Here is a 22154-nt window from a genome sequence, read left to right as displayed (position 1 = left end):
ACTTCTTACTGTGATCTACAAGACCCTACATGGTCTAGCCCTACCTCACCTCTCCAACTACATCCCCTACTACTCTCTTTCACTCCACTCGAGCCCCACTGGCCTTCTTGCTGTTCCTTGAACATGCCAGCCATGCTTCCACCTCAGGGCCTTTGCATTGACTACTCCCTCTTCCCCCTCTTCCTGTATCAGCATGGCTGACTCAGCTACCTCCTTCAAGTCTTTACCAAAAGTCACCTTCTCAATGAGGCCTCTGTTGATCATTCTATCTAGCATGCCATTCCCATCCCAACACTTCATATTCTTCTCCCCAGCTTTCCTTTACTCTTTAGAATTTATCACTAACATTCTTACTTATCACACTTATTGTCTGTCTCGCCACTAGAATGTAAGCTCTATGTGGGCAGTTTCAAGTATTCCTAGTGCCTGGTATGTACCTGGCATATAGTAGGTGCTCTGTAAGTACTTAACTGGTGAAGCATAATAACTTCCAAAATTCTGATTATTTGAGGGGAAGTCAGTCTGAATTAACAAATCCATATGGCAACTTATTTTCAAAGAATAATATCATGCTTTGCCAAAATATTTACTGAAGACACTGTGACAGGTACTTTGTAGGTTCTACTATATGAAACACTTTTAAGGGGTTTACAATCTAGAATAATTGTCTTTTAAATTATGCCCTTTAACTGTTGAGAGTCCCCAGGATTTTATCCTTGACCCTCACTTTCTGGACTCTCTCCTGGTACAATCTCATCTTTGCCCACGACTCCCATAATTCCTATGCAGATGATTCTCTAATCACGTCTCAAGGCCTATCTTCTTTCCTTAGCTCCAGATCCACATTTCTGTGGACCTGGGAGCCGAAAGCCCTTTGAACACACTCCATGCCAAATTCATCCTTTCGTTCCTCTGTTCCCCTAATCAGTGCACAGCAATACTTTGTCCTCCAAGCTGACCAAGTTTGACTCCTCCCTTTCCTTTTGGCTTTATATCCAACCAGTCACCACGTTTCACAGATTGTACCTTAGAAGTGGGTCTGACCCTGTGTGGGTGGCACATTTGAAAGACACACAGGCCCCTGGAGTATGGCAACCAGAGGATAAAACCCAGAATGCAGGGAGTGGAGGTCGATACAGAGTGGAAAACACCACAGCAGGAGCTGGAAACTAAATGCCTGGAGAACAGAAATCCCCATGAGAAGATGCGATAGCCTCTCAGGAAACCCCCAGAGCCTCTCAAGATTCTGGGCAAGACTGAGTGGATGGTGTTCAGCCAGAAACATAGAAACACTTGGACCCAACCACCCCAGGCCCAACTCCATGAGTTCCTTTGGAGATAAACATACATAGAAGAAAATGGCCAACACCTGAATACTTTCCAAAAATTTTTTTTTTAGAAATACAGAGAAGATACAAAAAGTACTAAGAATAATATTCCTTTAAAAAGGAAAAGGAAAACAAAATTTTAAAGTGAGGGAGAGAGTCAAGTGGTCTGAGCCTCAAGGGCTTCTGGCTCCTGGGCTGCTGAGTGAAGGAATTGGAGGGGAGGAAAGGAGGCATAAGGGGCACATGGGGTCATGAAGTATTTAGATCCCCTCTGATATTCTTTGAGAGACAGTAGAGACTGAACTTGCTTTTTGACTAAGTAATCATAATAATTAGAGATTCCTTGGGAGGTGGTGAGTTCTGCATCAATAACATGGCTCAAGGGGAAGAGAGATAAACACTCCCACGGATGTTGGGGAAGAGAATTCAGACCTCAGACAGGGATTTAGATCAGATAGCTTGTACAAATTTTACAATCTAGAATTTTATGATTTCGCTCCTCCATATCTCATGTTCATGAGTCAGTGCTTTAACACAAAACTATTTGTTTCAACACTATTGTCTTTAACTTTAGAGAAAGAATTTTTTTATCATCAGGCATCAATTTTCAGCTTGTGTACAAGCTAACAATGTTGCAGTCACAGAAGATGTGCTGCTCACATTTGATTGTTTTTGGAGATCTTCCTGAAATCTTTCCTGCCCTTGTGAAATGGTAACAACTTACTTTGGAATTGTGCGTTTTAAAACATTATTTTTGGGCTTCCCTGGTGGCGCAGTGGTTGAGAGTCTGCCTGCCGATGCAGGGGACATGGGTTCGTGCCCTGGTCCGGGACGATCCCACATGCCGCGGAGCGGCTGGGCCTGTGAGCCATGGCCGCTGAGCCTGTGCATCCAGAGCCTGTGCTCTGCAACGGGAGAGGCCACAACAGTGAGAGGCCCGCGTACCACAAAAAAAACAAAAACAAAAACAAAAAAAACCCATTATTTTCTTTTCAAGAATAAACACTGTATGAACTAAAACACACTGAAAGTTGAAAGCCAACAGGGATTCAGTGTCTAAATGTTTATTTATTTGATTTTGTCTCAAAGGTTAACAGCTTTTGCTTTAAGAGTACTTGGACAAGTAAGTAAATATGTAAATCAGGAACAAAATTCAATTTGTAATTCTTTATTGTGGCTGGTTGAGAATTGTCAACTAGAAAATGGATCATTCAAGGAAAATTCCGACTATCAACCAATAAAATTACAGGTAAGGAAACCAAATGCACAGATGAGCAATAGTTTTATTTATAAGTTTGAGTTGTGTTCTCATCCTTTTTTATAAGAATGAAAAAGAGAGGGGAGAATATATGCAATCCTGCAAGAAACTTCTCTTGTGTACAAAGAATTTGAAAGGTCTTCTCATCCTGCTCTTCAGACAATTCAGCATAGGTCAGATGAGTGAGATCTTGGACATCTGGTGTAACAGGCATTAGTGGGTCACAGGGTACAAGTGCTAGTGATCTCAGAACGGGTAAAATGTGCTAATTTGTCCACGTACCCTTGGTATGAATCTGACTTGAGCTTCAGAGCCTTCTTACAGGTCAAGACTGCGAGATGTTGTTGTGAAACATGGAAGGGATCCTATTTACACTCTGTTAGAAAGAGTGGGGTCAATTTATTAAAAGTACAACAAAGTGTTGTTTGAAATTGGAATCCACTTACATGCTTGAATTGCAAAATCTCTGCAAGATACTGCTACAACATCTTCTACTCCTAGAATGTATTTTTTAGGATCCAACAGCTTTTATTTATTTATTTATTTTGCCTGCCCCAATCCAATCCCTTTCATATCAGGCACAAGCGGCCTCTTGGCTGACAGGAGTCCCATAATTAGGACCGATTAGGACTCACACAAGAAATGGGGGCAACTGACATCATCTAGGTGCTATTTGAAGAGTAAAATACTACAACAATTTTTTTTAAGATCCCACCCATCCATCCATCTATTCGTATCCATTCAACAACCATTCACTAAGCACCTAAAACATGCAAGGGCCTATTTGGGGCACCATGGGGGAGGAAGAGTGGGAAGGATGGACCAGAGTATCCCTGCCACAAAGGAGCTCGCACACTGGTAGGGAAAGTGGGGTATAAATGCTAATAACTCTAACCAAGATTGAAGTGTGTGGGTTCATTTATTTATTCAATAAGTATGTATTGAATGTGTACAAAGTGCTACATGGTAGGGACATAACTGAACAAAACAGGTGTGGTCACTGAGGCCATGGCAGTTACACTAGCAGAGAAGTCAGACATTGAGTAAGTGATTTCAAGTGTGGGATTCATGTTAAGAAAAGGGAAATACAGTTTCTTTGAAAGCAGGAAACTCTAACCTAGATTGGGGGAGTTGAGAAAATGGATTGACCCGGTCCCTGGGAGCTAGGTAGGAGGGAGGCAGGCAGAGTGTTGCAAGTGGAGCAAACATCATGCCTGTTATCTTGAAGTAGAGAGAGGGTGGTTCATTAAAAGAGCTGGAGCCGAGAAGTCCAGAGGGTGAGTGGCACAAAATAAAGCTGGAGAGAAAAGTAGAAGTTACTTACTGGAAGGTCTTGGAAGAATTGCATAGGAACGTCACTGCCCTAAGAGGAGAAAATGTGGGAGAACAGAGGCAGAATAGTGCTTCTCAGGGGAGGTGGCATTTTAACAGGGTCTAGAAGGAGAGGGTGAACTTGAACGTGGTGAAGACGTATGAAGTTGAGCTACAGGGTAGAGAGGTGGAGGAGAGAAAAGCAAGTGAAAGCATGTAAGACTCAGAGCTTTGAAAAAACACAAGCAGTCCAACTAGAGTGCATGAAGGGAGAGAAGGAGAGTAGGTCCAAAATGAAGATTAGAGCAAGGTCACTTCACTTTAAAGACACCAGTTTGCTCTCCTTTTTAAACATTGCTTATTTTTAGGGTACCTTGCCCATTGAAGCCCGAGAGAAAACTTTATATCTTACAGCTTTTGCTGTGATTGGAATTAGAAAGGCCTTTGATATATGCCCTCTGGAGGTAAGTAAGAGTTTTCTTTCTCCAACACCCATGGTCTTTTTCCATACCATATTCTTGGGGGGAGGGGGGAAGGTAAGAGGGGGGCTTGAAAATAACTTTAACTCCAGAATTTAAGGATTTCAGAATTATGATAGATACTAGAGAACATCTAGTCCAACCCACTCGTTGACAGTTGAGAAAGCTGAGGCCTGTACGAAAGGTGAATTTAATTGTCCCATGTCACAGGCTACTGACTTATAGAGCTGTGATTAGAACAGATAACTTCTGACTGTGATGAGAAAATGACCCCGTGTCTGCAGCTTCCTACTCTTACCTCTGCTAAATCTTATGCCACGTATGTGACTGTTGTTCTATAACCCGGAATACAGAATGTTGAGGTACTCTGTATCACAGAACTGTTGAGGATGCCCCATACCACGTTTGCTGCCTTGGGTGGTGCTGTTTCATTTGCTTGGAAGCTGAAGGGAGAAAGGAGAGGGTCCACTTAAGTGAATCAATATAGAAGATTCCAAAGGTTAATAGAATTGAGACCCTGATCTGGGAAGTAAATTAGACATGTCCTTCAAACCAGCAGACAGAACCAAGATGGAAAAACCCAAGGGGATTGATAGGACTCGAACCACAAAACAAAATAATCATTTAGTTTAGTTCAAGAGAATTGTTTTATATATATATCCAGCAAGGCAAAATAATCAACAAGGAGAAGTTAGCAGTGGTGCTGGGAGAGAATGCACCAGGCAAGATGTCAGCAGCGATGCACCATGCCACCTCCTCATCTACTTATCCAAAATAACTACTTTAGTTGTCTCAGGACAAAGTCATAAAGACTATTTTCCAAGGAATCCTTAGGATCAAAAAGTACTTTGACAGCTTGGCTCTTTTTCTGCTACTGATGGTTTTAGTTACTAAAACTCCTTTTGAAAATGTGAATCTGTCTCAGCTATGCTGGGGGGGGAATGGAGAAAGCTGTGTCTATACTTGGTGCTTCTTCTTCCCAGAGGCTAGGTCTGACATGGGAAGCAGAAATTCAGTGGAAAAACCTCTACCGAGGAGGGGAGGATTCAGAAACTAAAACAACTGGATGTGGACAATCTCGTTTTCACTTTCCAGGTTACACTCTGCTCCTTCTCCCGGAAGGATTTGCTTCAGGGAGACACCATCCATTTCCATTAGGTCATTTGTCTTTCCACCCTTCATCTTGCCTGCCCCAGAGTGGTGCCATCTGGGGGAAGTTCCCATCAGTTGATAGGCCGATGCTTGACAAAGAAACTTAGGTATCTTCTGCTCTTGTTTCCAGAAAGTCAGCACAGCTGTAACTAAAGCTGACACCTTCCTGCTTGAAAATACCCTCTCGACCAAGAGTACTTTTACACTGGCCATTGCTGCTTTTGCTCTTTCCCTGGGAGATAAAACACACCCACAGTTTCGTTCAATTGTCTCAGCCCTGAAGAAGGAAGCTTTGGTTAAAGGTATGACTTGTTCCTGACAGGTACTCGGCAAGTGTCTACTAGGCATGTAGCGTCTGCTAATTGGGGAAGGGGTGGTGGCATGCATAGTGGAGTGAGACACCATCCCTGCCCTCAAGAAACAAATCATCACAGTACAATGGAATAAGCGTTGTTATTCATTTACTTAGTCACTCATTCAGCACATTTTTATTCATTCCTTAATTCAACAAAGGAATGAATGTGTATTGAGTGTATTGAGTATTGAGTACCTCCTATGCACCAGGCACTGTTCTAGGCTCTGGGGATAAAGCAACAGACCAAAAAAAAAAAAAAAAATCAGGCCTTCATGAAACTTACATTCTAGTTAGGGAGAGACAAACACGATAAATAGCTAAAACATTTAATATACTGAATAGCTTAGTGATGACTGATGTGAAGAAAAATGAAGCAGGGAAGTGACACAGGGTGAGGGGGTGAGTTGTAATTTTAGATGGGGTTGTCAGGCTTAAGCCTCACTGAGAAGATGGTGTTTGAGTCAAGACGTGAAGGAGGTGAGGAAGCAAGCCAGTGGCTCTCTGGAAGGGTGTTTCCTGGTGGAGAAACAACTTTGCATATTACTGAGGTAGGAGCATGCCTGGTGCTCCAGAAAAGGCCAGGAGGCCAGTATGGCTGGAGAGAAATGAGATGAGGGTAAGAAGTGATGTCAGGGAAGGAAAGCGTGAGGGAGTGCCATGCAGGACCTTGGAGGTCATTACTGGAGCTCTGCAGGACTCCTGTATACAGTTGTGCAATGTTCAAAGCGCCCAAGCAAGCAGGTGAATTAAGGCTGAAATCCAGCCTGTGCTCTGCTCCCCCATCCATGCACCCTGGTTTGAGTCAGCTTCTACCCTGAGCAAGGGGTGCCTGAGTCTCATTCACATCAAGGTGCTATGGGGGCCAGTGTGAGCCCCAGGAGAGTGCATGACCTAGCTTGTATTGTACCAGGTTGACTACAAAGGTATATATTTCATTTTGAAAAGTAAAGATATTGCTTCCCATGGGTCAAGAGTAAAGAAATAGAGAGGAGCTGTGGTCATTGGCCAATGTGCCTAGACCAGCACCAGCATGGTTGGGCACTTCTGAGCTGTCTCCTGACTAAGGTTTTCTAAAAGTTTAATAAATCTTACATGAGGTTTATCATTATCTACAAAATTTGACTTCTGTCATCATTTAAAAATGACTGACTCTTAACATATACCTCAAAACCACTTGTATAATACTTTTCAAATAACACAAAAGAAATGTCTTGGGTATTGTAAGAAATGAATCATAAAATCATAGAATTTAAGAGCTAGAAGGGAACTTAATAATTCAAATAATGTTTGATCTGGACGTATCTTTCAAAACCACAACTTTCATTCTAAATACAGCCTCCACAAGTGAGGGAAAACATTTTGTCCAAAGTCATGCAAATCAGGTAATTCTGATGTGTAAATAGATAACGTCAAAATTTTGAGGGATGGAGTGGGAGGTTGGGATTAGCAGATGCAACCTATTATATATAGAATGGATAAACAGCCAGGTCCTACTGGATAGCACAGGGAACTGTAGTCAATTTTATATATGTATATAAAATACATATATATTATATATATAAATATATATACATTCTTTTTTAGATTTTTTCCATTATAGGTTAAAAGAGCCCTGTGTTAAGGGATCTTGTTTGTATTGGTCACCTTGAGAAAGTTCTTCTTACAAAAGAGTAAAAAATTTCTGGAAACCAGAAGGCCACTACCAGAAGAAACTTCTAGAAACTTGCTAGAATTGTTATGCCAAATTCACACTTTTCATCATATTTACCAGTGTGATTTGTTGATGTTCAGGTAATCCACCAATATATCGTTTTTGGAAAGATGATCTTCAACAGAAAGACGGCTCTGCACCTTATACCAGCACAGCACACATGGTAGAAACCACAGCCTATGCCTTACTTACCAGCCTGAGCTTGAAAGACATGAATTACGTTAATCTAATCATCAAATGGCTATCAGAAGAGCAGAGGTATGGAGGTGGCTTTTATTCGACCCAGGTAATGTTTCTTTCTCAGGGTCCATCCTCCTGGAGATATTTTTAGTGCCTCCCACACCACACATTCCACACTCCTTCTGACCTCCATGCTTCTGTCACCAAGGGAGCATACCAAAGATATGAATAAAGGACTAGAATCAAGGACCCTAATGGATATGTGCATTGACACCCTTCTTATACAGAGGAGCAAGTCAGCCTCAGGAGGTTCATTCAGGGAGTTAGTGGCAGAGCCAAAATCAGAACTCACGTCTCCTGACTCTAAGCCCAGTACTTCCTTTATGATTCTTAATTACCATGAAGGGCTAGGAGAGTTAAATCCTATGTAAGAAACAGCAGCTGCCATGCAAAGGTACTGATGTTCCCTTCCACAAAACAAATAAAAAGTGAGAGGAATACTGATTATTAACATGTTTATCTATCTACCTACCAATGTAAACTCATTTAAGTATGTATATTTTACATTATAACTACATGCAGTTGTTTAGTGTACATCTACATTCAAGTTTATCTCAAATGTTAGCATCTTCCCTGTTCCCTGGATGCTTGGACAATGACGGGGTGTGTGTGTATATGTATATAAAATTTAGAGCTAGAGGGGTCCTTCAGGATGACATTAGTGATCATCTAATCCGAGGAGGCAAATGGTTTCATCGTGGGTACAACTGGAGGCTTAGAGAAGAGAGGACCCCGCTTATTAGCACTGGCTGCATGGACATGGGCAGAGAGGGTAGCCACAAATTTGCTATCTCTGATCCAGCCACATTTCCTAATTTTGTAGATGAAGAAGATGAAGTCCAGAAAAATTAAGTTCATCCATTTATTCCTTCAACAAATACTTGTTGAATAGCTACCATGTGTGTGTACTTACTCAATGTAATGGATGCCAAGAAAAATATACTACTTGCCCCCATGAATCTTATATTGCAGTGGGGGACGCCAATGATAAACTCTACATAAAAATATTACCAATTGAGATGAATGCTCTAAAGGGCAGAAGGGAAGAACATTAAAACAGAATAGTGAGAAGGGGGAGCTTCTTTATGGCTTCACTGTGTGGATATTTAAGCTGAGACTTAAGGATGAGAAGGAGATACATTGTCATGCAAGGAGTTGGAGATATTCTACAAAGAGTGACTTGCCTGAAGTCACGTGCTCAGGACAGGTAGAGAACCTGGACGTGAGGCCACACTGCCTTTCTGTCCCTGCTAACGGCAGCATCCTTATTGGGGGAGGGGGACGATCTTCCTTCCACCTCCACATGGGTACCCTTAACCAGTCTCACTCAGTCAGCTGGAGTTTCATCTCCAGGCAATGCTGACTCACCTTCTCATAAGAAAGGGTATTTGTAAACAGAGAGTACATAAATAAGTAAACCTATTTTTGTGCCTTGCTGATTGTTGATAGGATACAATTAATGCCATCGAGGGCCTGACAGAGTATTCACTCCTGGTTAAAAAACTCCACTTGAATATGGATATCAAAGTTTCTTACAAGCATAAAGGTGACCTCTACTATTATAAGATGACAGAGAAGAATTTCCTTGGGAGGCCAGTAGAGGTAAATAAAGGATTTTTTTATAGTATTTTATAATCGGATGGGACCTTTGAAATCATCTGTTACAGATGCTAATACGTATTTTTCTAATTACCACATTTTAGATTATTTTAAGGTATATTTAAACATACAAGTAACTGGAAATAGTTCTTACTGTCCACAGCCTACAAATCCGTGTTTGTGCAAAGTAAATACGCATGAGAAATAATACTGAACGCAAAAATCTTTCCAGGTGCCTTTCAATGATGACCTTGTTGTCCTAAGTACTGGACAAAACAATGGCTTGGCTACAGTGCATGTGAGTATTTCATGGAGAGCCGACTCAGTTGGGGTTATGTGTGACTTAATTGGGGTTATGTGTCAGCTTGTACTAAGTAACATAAAAGAAAGTTAGGGACTTTGCCACAAAGTTACAGAAATCTGGGCTTTGGTAACCATGACTGAGGTAAGAGTCATTTATCATTCTTTCTAGCTATCTTGGCAGCTGTCCCCACAATTTCTTTTTGAAAATGGTTTTATTAATCTTTATATGTATGTAGTCTGTGTATTTGTGGAAATTATATATATATATAATTATATAGAGAGATAAATAATTTTTATGTCTATATATGTATATATACATGTGACTTGTATGTATACACTCATACGTGTATATACATGGATGTGGTGGTTAGTAACATAGTCTCACCTCACTTGTCCAGCATCATTGGGGATTGATGGATATGTAAGGGCTTAAGTTTCTTCTATTTTTAACCATAGATTGCATGGACACATATAAACAGCTTAGAAAAACGTGTAACTGCCAAATGCCTCAAATAAAATAAACTATGTATTCGGAGCATAAGTTAACATTCTGTTGATTATTTAATTGTGTGCTCATCTTTAATACATTTATTCCTTCAAAGACTGCTTCTAAGATTGCGTGAGGGTGGGGAGATGGATGGTCCACTTTTCTGTCACTTCTGGTCACTCCCACTATACCTACTTCTGGCAGCACCCCTGCCCTTCCACGCATACCTATAATTTGTTGTTACCACAGTGGTTTGTGGGCTGAAGAAAACCATACTTCATGACCTTGTGCTGTTCTCTGTAAAATTAGTGTACAGGCACAAGGATGAAAGTCTTAAAAACTTTCCTGTAGAGTGAGGTGCTCAGATTTGACTGCGTGGGATTTGGACCAAGGTTCTGACTGGACAGAGATCGTTTTTTGCTTACCTTGGGCTTCTCAGCTATGTTTCAAATTGTGGAGTTTGCTGAAAGTCCAGTTGCTGGGAAAATGGTCTTTAATGTACACCATTTGCACTGGGTGGTGAAAATACTTTAAGCATCTCATTTCTAGCTGCAGTACTGCCATAATACCTTTTCCACTCCCCATTTTAAACAGAATACTCTTGTTTACTTGTCCCAATATAGGTAAAAACTGTGTTTCACAAAACCAGTACCTCTGAGGAAATTTGCAGCTTCCATTTGAAAATTGAAGCTCAGGAAATTGAAGGTAAAACATCATGATTTACACTATAATTTTGGTTAAGCATAAAGAATGCCAAAGAGCTTCCCTGATTAGGAAAAACATGCTAAATCAAAAAAACAATTTTCTTATTCAAATTCTTTAACAGGTTGACATCTGAGTAAACATAACTGCCATTTATTATAATACAGGTAACTAATAATAGTTGGAAATTGATATTAAATAACAATATCTAAGCTAAATGTATCCGCTATTGATCCAGAAATTGTTTTGACTGAAAATTACTTTAAGAATGTAAGTAGCATAAAAAAAAAATGTAACTAGCTGTAAAGCCACAGAAGGGTCTAATTTCAGAAACTTGAATTTCTGTTACTTTTGTGTCAGTGTTCCATTCCTGGGCCCTGAATTTCTCTCATCACTCTGTTGGGTTTCCATCCCTTACCCTTTCTGTATCCCAAGGAGTTTGGCAAATGCACATTTCTGTGCCTCCACCTTCAACTTGATCTCTCCAGGACTTATGATCCTTTCTTAATGTGCCTTTTTTTTTTAACCTGTGGCCCTCTCATCCCTCTTCTGATGGGTTGGTTCTCCCCTCCCAGTCCAGAAGCAAGGCCGCTTGCACACCCCAGTTCTCCTTTACCCTCTGCCCTGATAGCTTCTGTTTGTGGCTCAGAAGCCTGTTCCTGCAGGAAATTTCCAACTACCAGCAAATCCAGGCGTCGGCTCTTCCTCCCTGCTACCTCCCCCAGACACGTGACCAACACATATTTACCTTAAATGACTCCTTCCTTAAATTATAAGTTCTTGGAGAGCAGAGAACTGTTCTAATGATTTCAAGACTTCCTGGGATTGTCAGTGGCCACGAATCTCCATTAAAATCATCAAAAGTGACAACTTCCAAATCACAAATCATTTTTAAGTGTGTTTAGAGACGTGCTCATTAATGATTCTGTTCTGACATGTTGCAAAACAGCTAAAAAAGGTTTACTCTTATTTTTGTTTGTTTGTTTGCTTGTTTGTTTGCTGTGTGTGCCAGCCCGCAGCTACAGCAACTCGGAATACAAGCGCATAGTGGCATGTGCCAGGTGAGCCTGTTTCCACCAAGGGGAGAGTAGACTTCAGGGTCTCACTTCTGCCAGAGTATTATTTCTTCAAATATTTTTGAATTATAAGAATGTCCAGAAGATGCAAAATTGTTCACTTTTTTAATGTGGAGCATAGCAGGTATTCTTTTTTTTTTTCTCGCATCTTTATTGGAGTATAAATTCTTTACAATGTTGTGTTAGTTTCTGCTGTACAACAAAGTGAATCAGCTATATGTATACATATATCCCCATATCCCCTCCCTCTTGAGCCTCCCTCCCACCCTCCCTATCCCACCCCTCTAGGTCATCACAAAGCATCAAGTTGATCTCCTTGTGCTATGCAGCTGCTTCCCACTAGCCATCCATTTCATATTTGGTAGTGTATACATGTCAGTGCTACTCTCTCACTTCATCCCAGCTTCCTCTTCCCCACCCTCCCTCCCTGTGCCCTCAAGTCTGTTCTCTACGTCTGCGTCTTTATTCCTGCCCTGCCACTAGGTTTATTTGTACCGCTTTTTAAAATTCCATATATATATGTGTTAGCATACAGTATTTGTTTTTCTCTTTCTGACTTACTTAACTCTGTATGACAGATTCTAGGTCCATCCACCTCACTACAAATAACTCAATTTTGTTCCTTTTTATGGCTGAGTAATATTCCATTGTATATATGTGTCACATCTTCTTTATCCATTCACTTGTTTTTGTTTGTTTTGTTTTTGAATTTTATTTTATTTATTTTTTTTACATAGCCGGTTCTTATTAGTTATCCATTTTATACATATTAGTATATATATGTCAATCCCAATCTCCCAATTCATCCCACCACCACCACCACCACCCCTGCTCCGCCACTTTCCCCCCTTGGTGTCCATACGTTTGTTCTCTACATCTATGTCCCCATTTCTGCCCTGCAAACCGGTTCATCTGTACCGCTTTTCTAGGTTCATATATATGTGTTAATATATGATATTTGTTTTTCTCTTTCTGACTTACTTCACTCCGTATGACAATCTCTAGATTCATCCACGTCTCTATAAATGACCCAATTTTGTTCCTTTTTATAGCTAATATTCCATTGTATATATGCACCACATCTTCTTTATCCATTCATCTGTCGATGGGCATTTAGGTTGCTTCCATGTCATGACTCTTGTAACTAGTGTTGCAGTGAACAATGTGGTACATGTATATTTTGGAATTATGGTTTTCTCAGGATATATGCCCAGTAGTGGGATTGCTGGGTCATATGGTAGTTCTAGTTTTAGTTTTTTAAGGAACCTCCATACTGTTTTCCATAGTGGCTGTATCAATTTATTCCATGAAATAGCTACTTACTGTACAGAACAGCTTTGTTTTGCTCATATATAGTTTTCTCTCCCATTTTTGGCCTTTTTCTAATTCAAACACTAAAATATTAATTTGTCTTCCAGAAAGGTAAAGATATGATATGTAAGTATTAGGAAAAGAAAGAGCAAAAGATTCTCTCAGAAGCAGCTTCCACACTTTTACTTAGAAAAATCATGTTCACCCAGTAAAATCCCTGGCCGTTATCAGCCAGCCGGTGGTTCTCAAGTCAGGTTGCACATTGAATTCAGCTGGAGAGAGTTTAGAACTATGCAAAACTCCATCCAGGCTCACCCCTGGAGGTTCTTCTAACGGTAGCCAGGGCTAAGAACCATGGATGCTGAGCCCTTAGCAAACTAACTCCAAGGCCTGAATTGGCCACTATCTTCATTTCCTATTGCTGCTAGTAACAATTTACCATAACTGTAATGACTTAAAACAACCCAAATGTATTATCTTATAATTCTGGGGGTCAGACGTCCTAAAATCAAGGCGTTATTGGGGCCACGTTCCTTCTGGAGGCTCTAGGGGAGAATCCACGTCCTAGCCTTTTCCAGATTCCAGAGGCACCTGCTTTCCTTGGCTTGTTGCCCCTCCCTCCGTCTTCAAAGCCAGCAACACAGCATCTTCCAGTATCTCTCTCTGACTCAGACCCTTGCTTCCATCACCGTAACCTCCTTCTCTGACTCTCCTGTTTATTTCCCTTATAAAGACCCCTGTGATCACATTGGACCCACGCAGATAATCAATCAGGAGAATCGCCCTGGCTCAAGATCCTTAACCTAATCACACCTACAAGTCCCTTTTGCTATGTAAGGTAACAAATTCACAGCTTCAGGGGATTAAGAGGCGGACATCTTTGGAGGCCATTATTCTGCTTACCAAACCACCATCCTAAAACGTTTATGAAAATATAGGTTTTTGAAAATATGTATATATACTTTAGTGATCACACAGAGTGAATCAGTTAATGGCAGACCCAGGACTAGAACACAGGCTTCTTCCTTCTTTCCACCACCCCTTAGTACCTCCTGTTCTGTTCTGTTTCCTTAATTCTTCCTATTCTCAACAACTGGCTGGTATTTTGCTGTTTTTACTTATAATCACACATGATGCAAAGCACTGAGTATGGGTAAACTAGAAATTCCATAGAGTTGTGTCATAGATTGGAGCTGAAAAGGATTTTAGGGATGATATAGTAATCCTCTTATTTCAGAAGTAAAGAAACTGAGACCCCAAGAGGTGAGTAACTGGCCAAATTCTCACAGAGTTAGAGGCAGAGCTAGGGCCTCAAAGCCCAGATCCTGATGCCCAGTCCAGTTTCTAAACCACATCCTTCAGTTAGTGTAATCTTAGACCACTGACCTTGAGGAATAGCACAGAATTTCTCACCACCTCCTTCCCAGCATTTTGCAGCCCTGTCTGTGGTCCCTAGCTCAGTCACTCTCTTCTCAGGATTCCTTCATCAGCTAGCCCACTCGAAGTCCCTCCTTCCTTCCTTGGCCAGTCTCTGCCATCTGTTCCCCCTCACACACCCTTCCTCATTCCCTAAGGTCCTGTTAAGGTCACCCTTTCCCAGGCAGCTTGCTTCCTGCCATTCCCACTCTTGGGTACCTCTCTTCTAGAGGACAGGGTGTGATCACTGTTTAAACCCATAGCACTTGTCACAGGGAGGTATGAGCAAACTTGTTCTGGGCAAAGCTAGAATCAATGTGTGGGACCTACAGGGAGGTACACTGAGTGGGCACAAGGACTCTATGATAGTGGAGCTGGACACCTGTGGGGCAGCCTCTGCCATGAAACACTCACATGACCTTCAGCAAATCAGCTTACTTCTCTGGGCCTCTTCTGTAAACTAAGGATATTGGACTATCTGATCCCAAATTGCTTTCCGGTAGTTCCACAACTCTGCTATACATTAAAAGGCTCTCATCAAAAACTTGTTCATTTGAATTCATTGACAGGAGGCCTAGTTCCAGATTGTTAATATATAAAAGATAGCAACAGAGATGTAATACTGCATATTCTACCCTTTGGTTTTTATAAACCGGGGACAAAATGTTCAAAAAACCAGGTGGAACATGCTTTTGGCTCTGTGATGCTGAAGCTGGGTTGGATAAATTCCAAATGTAACTGTGCAGTACTTATTCATGTGAGAAATTCTTTGCCTTCAAATATACACTCTCCTGATTTAAAAAATGCCAGCACACAATTTCTATGTTCAGAGGGTCTCTTTCGTGTATTTAGCTTTTTACAACTTCTCTGTTGTATTCATAAGAAAAGAAAAAAGGATTTCATTTCTCTCCTTCTCCTGGAACAAAATGCCTTTGGGAAAGATTGCTGTCCTTGGCAGCATGCAAAGGGCTTCTTGAAAGGAAGGTTTCTGTTCCACGGTTGAAACAGTCACCATGGCAACCAGTCATCAAGGCTCCAGCAACTTTTCATAGACACTCTTCACTCAGGAGGCCCTTTTCCATCATGTTGACAGAGTATTTGCATCTGTGAGCCAGAGCTCTCTGCTTCTGGTGACACTCACCCATCCAATTAGGGAGATGCTAGATGTCACATTTCAGTTCCAAGTTGCCTTATATTTTGTTCTAAATTGTTAATTTGGTGAAGAATGGGGTTAAATTTTTATAAGCCGGAAATTTTATAATATTGAAAGTTTTGTGGTAAATATGACATCTAAAACTTCTAGTAGAGTCTGCTTTATATATGTTCAATAAGATATGATTAGGGAAAAGAGGTCCCTTGCCACCTCACTAATTCAAATAATACCTCCCATTGCACTCATATTTATTCCTTTGGGTGAGATCAGTTCATTTTCCCCTTTATGAAGCTGTCTCACCAGGCTCTTCCTTTAATCCCAGCTGCTCTCCCAAGCTCCACTCTCAAATGTCCGGCTGCCTCTCCCACATCATAAGGTGAGGCTGGAACCTAAAACTCAACCTTTGCAGAACCACACTCCCATCCAGTCCCTACGCCACCAACCTGCTCCTCCTTTAAGTATTCTAACTTTGCTTAATCATAGAAACAGGCCTCTCTGCCTCTCAAGATGAAGGCTTGGAATTATAAAGATAAATTTAAAACACGAGTTTATACTTCTTCACAGTTAATTTTACAAAAAAGAAAATAAAAAAAAAAAAAAGAAAATGAGCTCTAGAAAGGGAAAATAATTTGGGGAAAACCCTCAGCAGAACTGGGATAAAACCCAAATTTACTGATTTGGGAATTTACTGGGAATTTCAGTATTGGAAATGGGAATTTCAGTAAATGGGAATTTCAGTATTCTTTTCTCTCATACCAGAAAAACAAAAACAAAATAAACCAAATCTCCCATTTTACCCCCTTTGCCTTTCTCCTCAGCTTCCCCACAAGCACAATTCCTAGATGAAGGACAGTCCTTGAAACATTTTTTTAAATAAAATATCTATTATGAATATTTTAGAAAATAGAGAAAAGCATGGAAAAGAGATAATCACTTATAATCTCATCATCCAGAGAAAGTAGCTTCTAACATGTTAGTGTGTTTCCTTCCAGTCTTTTCCTGAACATGCTCATTGAGTTTCTTTCCAATATACAATTAATTTTCTTCTTTGAATATTCTCCGTTAGAAAAAGAACTAGGATGAGAATCAAGAGACTTATGCAGCTCTGAGGTGAGATAGTCATGTGAGCTTGAACAAGTACCTTATCTCATCCTCGGTTTCCTCAACTAGCTAATTAGGAGCTTGGACTGAATGGCTTTTATGATCTCTTCCAACCCCAGAATGGAGGTCCATTGAGATAACCGGTCAAGTGAGTAAAGAGTTGGAATAGATGACTCAGAAATCTCTTGCATCTCTAAAATTCAGAGATTGCAACACATATATTGTAAAGAAGCAAAAAACTGGAGACTCACATTAGAAAGTTAAAGCCTACCAAGGAACAGGGGCTTTTCTTAAAGAATCTTATTTATTTATTTGTTTCATTTCCTAATCTCTAATTTATTTTAGCTACAAGCTCAGCAGTGAAGAATCATCATCTGGGTCCTCCCATGCAGTGATGGATATCTCTTTGCCTACTGGAGTCAATGCAAACCCAGAAGACTTAAAAGCTGTAAATGTTTTCTTTTAAATGTTGTTATGGATACCTGCTTTTATTTATTGCATTATTTTACAAACAAAGCTATTTCCATTCCTTCTAATAGTCACTTTCATAGAATCAGCCAGAATATTCTTTTCAAACCAACAATCTACCTAAGTTTTTATTTTTCAAAGTGAAATAGGGACATATACTTGCATGGTCTGAAAAATGTGAGTGCATACAATGACGTGTTCAGACTTTTTCAAGAGGAGGAGCTGCTCTTCAATGTCTTTATATAGTGAATTACATCCCCATGACCTAACATTCCATCAGTGGGTGAATGCATTTAAACAAAAAGTCCATGAAATTAAATTTGAGCTTTCCTCTTTGTTCCCTTAGCTTGTGGAAGGGGTGGATCAACTATTAACTGATTATGAAATCAAAGATGGACATGTTATTCTGCAACTGAACTCGGTAAGTTCCACCTCTCACCATTCTTCATTTATTATTACTATTCAAAATTTGCAGCCTAAAATATTATGAGTCTCTCCTCTCCCATAATTTTCTTAAACCTTGAATTCGTCAAACAGATTCCTTCCAATGAGTTCCTTTGTGTTCGATTCCGGATAGTTGAACTTTTTCAAGTTGGGTTTCTGAGTCCTACTACTTTCACAGTGTATGAGTACCACAGACCAGGTAATCAACTCTACTCTAAAGTTTCTTCAGAGGACTGCTTTGTATTCATTATGTAGAAATGCACTAGAGGCCTGCAGATTTTATGTATCGCCTCTCCCAGGGCTCATTCCTCACAAACATTCCCAACTTGGACAAACAACTTCTGTGTGACATTGAACAAATCATCTCACCTCTCTGGTCCTCAGTTTCTTCATGTTTAGAATAACTGGATTAGACTGCTCCCAACTTAAATTCTTTGCCTCAAGTTTATCTTTGGTGTTCAGTTTTACTATTCATTGCATCTCTCCTTTTTAGAGATGCCCACTCGCCCAACTATTTCTTTAATCCTCCCAGAATCAACTTCTCCTCCACCTATAATCTCATCACATTTTGCAGAGAGCTCTATTATAGCAGTTGCCACATTGCATTATTATTAATTATTATTATTATTATTGGTTTCTCCACAACCCCAGACAGAATGTTTTCATCCTTGTGCCCCTAATCTCTAGCACAGTGTCAGGTACATAATGTGTATTGATAAATGTCAAATGAATGACCCCCACGTTTGATCATTCAGCCACTTCTGAGAATATTAAGTGATTAGAGAGCACTTTGGTTCACAAGACAGAAGACTTCAATTTGGACAGTTCTACTTGTTACAAAATTCTTAAAGTGAACCAAACTCTGAGACCCATTCAATCTAGTTTTACTTCTGAAATCATATAGAACATAGTGAGCCTCTCTTCTCCTTGAGTGACAGAAAAAAACCCCAAAACTATGTAAATATATAGTTTCTTTTCTTCTCCAGCCTAAATAATTACCAATTACAATTCTTTCAATAGACTCTCATGTAATATAATTTTTTTCCTCTCATTCACTGAAGCACCAAATATTTTCATTCTAAGAAATGAATATTGAAGAGTAAAATTTCAAGCACAGAAAGGGAGAATATTTTGTGGGTAGAGGGGCCCATGTTAGGATAGACAATTCATAATTTAACTTCCTTGGGCCTCAGCTACAAAAAGAGGGTTTGGAATAGGTAATCTCCAAGGCCCCATGAGAGGGACTCATTGATGGGGTAAATTGTTGTGCGTTCATCAAGCCACCTCTTCTAATTGCACTTTCATTGCTGCAGATAAACAGTGTACCATGTTTTATAGCATGTCCCATACCAAACTTCAGAAAGTCTGTGAAGGAGTAATGTGCAAATGTGTCGAAGGTAAACTTTGTTTAATGTGTTTAGGCTGCGTGCTTGTTTAAAGCAGCCACTCATAATCCGGGACTAATCTGGGGGAAGCTGTTTGACAAACTGTCGTTTCTCAGAAGTAGAAATGTAATCTCATCTGATTGAAAGCTCATTCCTTGAGCGCTGTAAAGCTACTTTTCAACAGCTCTGGGACAACCCGATAGTTCCTACTGTACAGAGGCAGAGAAATACCATCCAGATGGTTGTTGGATATCAGAAGGATAACATGATGTGAAATTGTTACTTTTCACCTGGTCATTTTAGTGTAATAGGACCATAGCCTAAGAGAACAGAGGCTCCAGACTGAGCCACTAGCTCCTCTTTCTTTCCCCTTGTCCTTCCCAGATAGTGACATTCTCCATTCAGTCTTTCATCTATCAAGGCAGTTTTACTTCTTGTTGGCCAAGGAAAAGACCCAGAACTCACCAATAATCAGCAATGGACTCCATGAGGGTCTGGGTTCTTTTTGGTTTTATTTTGTTTTTCAAAATCCTTAAAATCTATACATTTCTTAGGTACTTATTGCTCCATCTTAGAACTGTAAATCAGTCAACTCATCAATTTGGTTCCTTCAAGGGATTTTTGATTATAGTCAAAATGGAAAAATTTCCTCCTTTCTTCAATGAAGCATATATATTTCTAAAGAGCTGAATGTGGAGTGACTACCCATTCTAAGAATAAGTCTCTTGTTCAAGATTTTGTTTTTGTTTGTTTTGTTTTGTTTTTGCTTTACATACTGTTTTACTTTATGGAAGAGGAGAAAATGGACAGGTCTTAGGAATCTGGTATTTGTAAGATTATATTAGATTGTCTCAGGGCTGATGAGAAAGAACTATGTTTACTCCCAAAGCTGTCTGTTCCTTACATTAACCTGACTTGTACTGTTTTTCACAAAATCCAGCTGACTGTGGACAAATGCAGACAGAACTGGATCTGACAATCTCTGCAGCTACTAGAAAAGAAACAGCATGTAAACCAGAGATTGCATATGGTAAGTTCAAAAGTTCAATGTATAGTTCCATTAAACATGACATTTTATGAAAACATGATCAGTTAGGAAGATCTACAACTTTACACAGTGATTATATAGATACAACATTCCACATGTTCCCTTGAAGGAAAATGCCATCAATTTTCAGCATTAACATGAAAAGTTATTTATCCTTCAGCAAAGAAATAGGATTTTCATTAAAAATGATAGGAGTGAGGTGCACACGCAGCCAAGACACTTTATTCCACAGACCCCATTGAATTAAAGGTGCTAAAACATATTCAAAGAGAATATTTGAGAAGCCACAGAGGTATAAGATTTCACTACTGCATTCTTCCAGTCAATCGAGCAGAAACAGAGACAAAGACGGTTCGGGGGTCTGGGTACTTTCCAAATCCCTCCAAAGACAAGGTAAAAATATCAGTACTAAATAATTTTTAATATATCCACAGTCACAATCCATGTTCGAGACCCTCTCCATTTCAAAAGGAGCATCTCCTTCTTGTTGTCCGGACCTCAGAGCTAAATCAAATGCCCAAGTACAGTTGTAGTCTTGTCTCAAATTCCTCATAGAATTAGATCCTTTATTTTCTGTCCATAATTTCTAATGTTTATTTCTGGCTTTTTTAATAGAGAAAGAGAGAGAGAGAGCACACAGATTATACACTATTTCAAATCTTTTCTTGAAAATTGGTAGGGGGTTATTTATAAATAAAAAATAAGAACAGTGCTGTTCGTGTAGCATTTTGTGTTTACCAACTGCTTTCATATATGGTTTCTCACTGGTGTCCCATAAGCCCCCTTGGAGGTAACAGAGAATTATCCTTATTTTACCAATGAAGAAAGTGAGGGTCTGGGAGACTAAATAATTTGCTCGAAGTCATGCCGGAAGTAAGTAATAGAACTAGGATGCATCCTGGTCTCCAATATTATTTCCATGATATCACGCTGAATTCTCTTAATGGAAATACAGCCATAAGAATGAATTTTGTATGGCTCATGGTCTTTCCTTCAAATTCATATCTTGAGTTTTTAAAAAATGCTAAAAAGTTGCCTAACTCAGCCAAGACCCACTGCCACTTTTAAAATACATTGAAGAGAATACTATATTGTTTTAACAATTTTTTTCTAAAATTTAGAAGAACCAAGTTATTTCTTCCCTCCATAATAGAACTATTTTAACTCTTAAATATAAGAAATCTATTTTAACACAGAGTAAATGCAATCTGGATTTAGTTCATTACATTCAAGAAAAAACTTAGCTGTCTTTTTTGGAACTACAGGTTAATGCTGGAATAATAGAATAGAAACAAAATTAAATAATTCCCTCTATCCATCTATGGCCACAGTAGGTAGATTGCCCATATCCACCATAAGTACTTAAGAATCTGAAATTCAGGACAGTCTTTAAGCTACTAATTTACACAGCCTTCAGTTCTGCCACAATGAGTTCATTCATTCATCTATACGTCTTGCTAGCTAGCTAGGATCTCAAAAATGGACAAAAGCTTTTAGGTCATTCACTGCAACCCCATCGAAAGCAAAAATAAGAGGATTTTTTTTCTCAGGCCATATAGAAGAGATGGGTCCCTTCAAGCTGGTCATTTCAGAGCTGAGGTCAAACACACCATAGGTTAAACATTGATGCCTGAATGAAGAGGAAACAGGATTGAGAATGTTTCATGTCAGACAGTTGCCGATCCAAGCAAAGACGGGTTGGAAAATGGAGTCCTATCAAAAACCAAAGATCAAAGCCAGTGGAGGTATCTGAAGAATGGAGGCAAGGGAACAGAGAGTCTCACATGGCAGGCCCGAGTGATAGAGAAGGAAGGGGCTCTTTGAAGT

The 22154-nt window shown here is 39.8% G+C and overlaps 1 protein-coding gene across 2 annotated transcripts in view; it reads left to right on the top strand.

The window, feature by feature from the left end:
- C5 (complement C5) overlaps positions 1–22154 on the top strand; it is a 77865-nt gene that overhangs the window by 48681 nt on the left and 7030 nt on the right. Inside the window, exons 26-38 of one of the 2 annotated variants that reach the window (XM_029202667.1) lie at positions 2418–2577; positions 4266–4361; positions 5659–5830; positions 7675–7880; positions 9284–9436; positions 9666–9731; positions 10847–10928; positions 11938–11986; positions 17328–17430; positions 17797–17871; positions 17988–18093; positions 19208–19291; positions 20220–20309. In XM_029202667.1, the coding sequence (XP_029058500.1) occupies positions 2418–2577; positions 4266–4361; positions 5659–5830; positions 7675–7880; positions 9284–9436; positions 9666–9731; positions 10847–10928; positions 11938–11986; positions 17328–17430; positions 17797–17871; positions 17988–18093; positions 19208–19291; positions 20220–20309 (1442 nt within the window). Of the gene's footprint in view, positions 1–2417; positions 2578–4265; positions 4362–5658; positions 5831–7674; positions 7881–9283; positions 9437–9665; positions 9732–10846; positions 10929–11937; positions 11987–17327; positions 17431–17796; positions 17872–17987; positions 18094–19207; positions 19292–20219; positions 20310–22154 lie in introns of those variants that run through there. The other variant, XR_003790770.1, reaches the window with a different exon arrangement.

Source organism: Monodon monoceros, unplaced genomic scaffold (assembly GCF_005190385.1).
Source record: "Monodon monoceros isolate NGI ecotype Baffin Bay Population unplaced genomic scaffold, NGI_Narwhal_1 Super_Scaffold_5, whole genome shotgun sequence".
NCBI classification, from domain to species: Eukaryota; Metazoa; Chordata; class Mammalia; order Artiodactyla; family Monodontidae; genus Monodon; species Monodon monoceros.
This window is presented reverse-complemented; position numbering and strand designations above follow the sequence as displayed.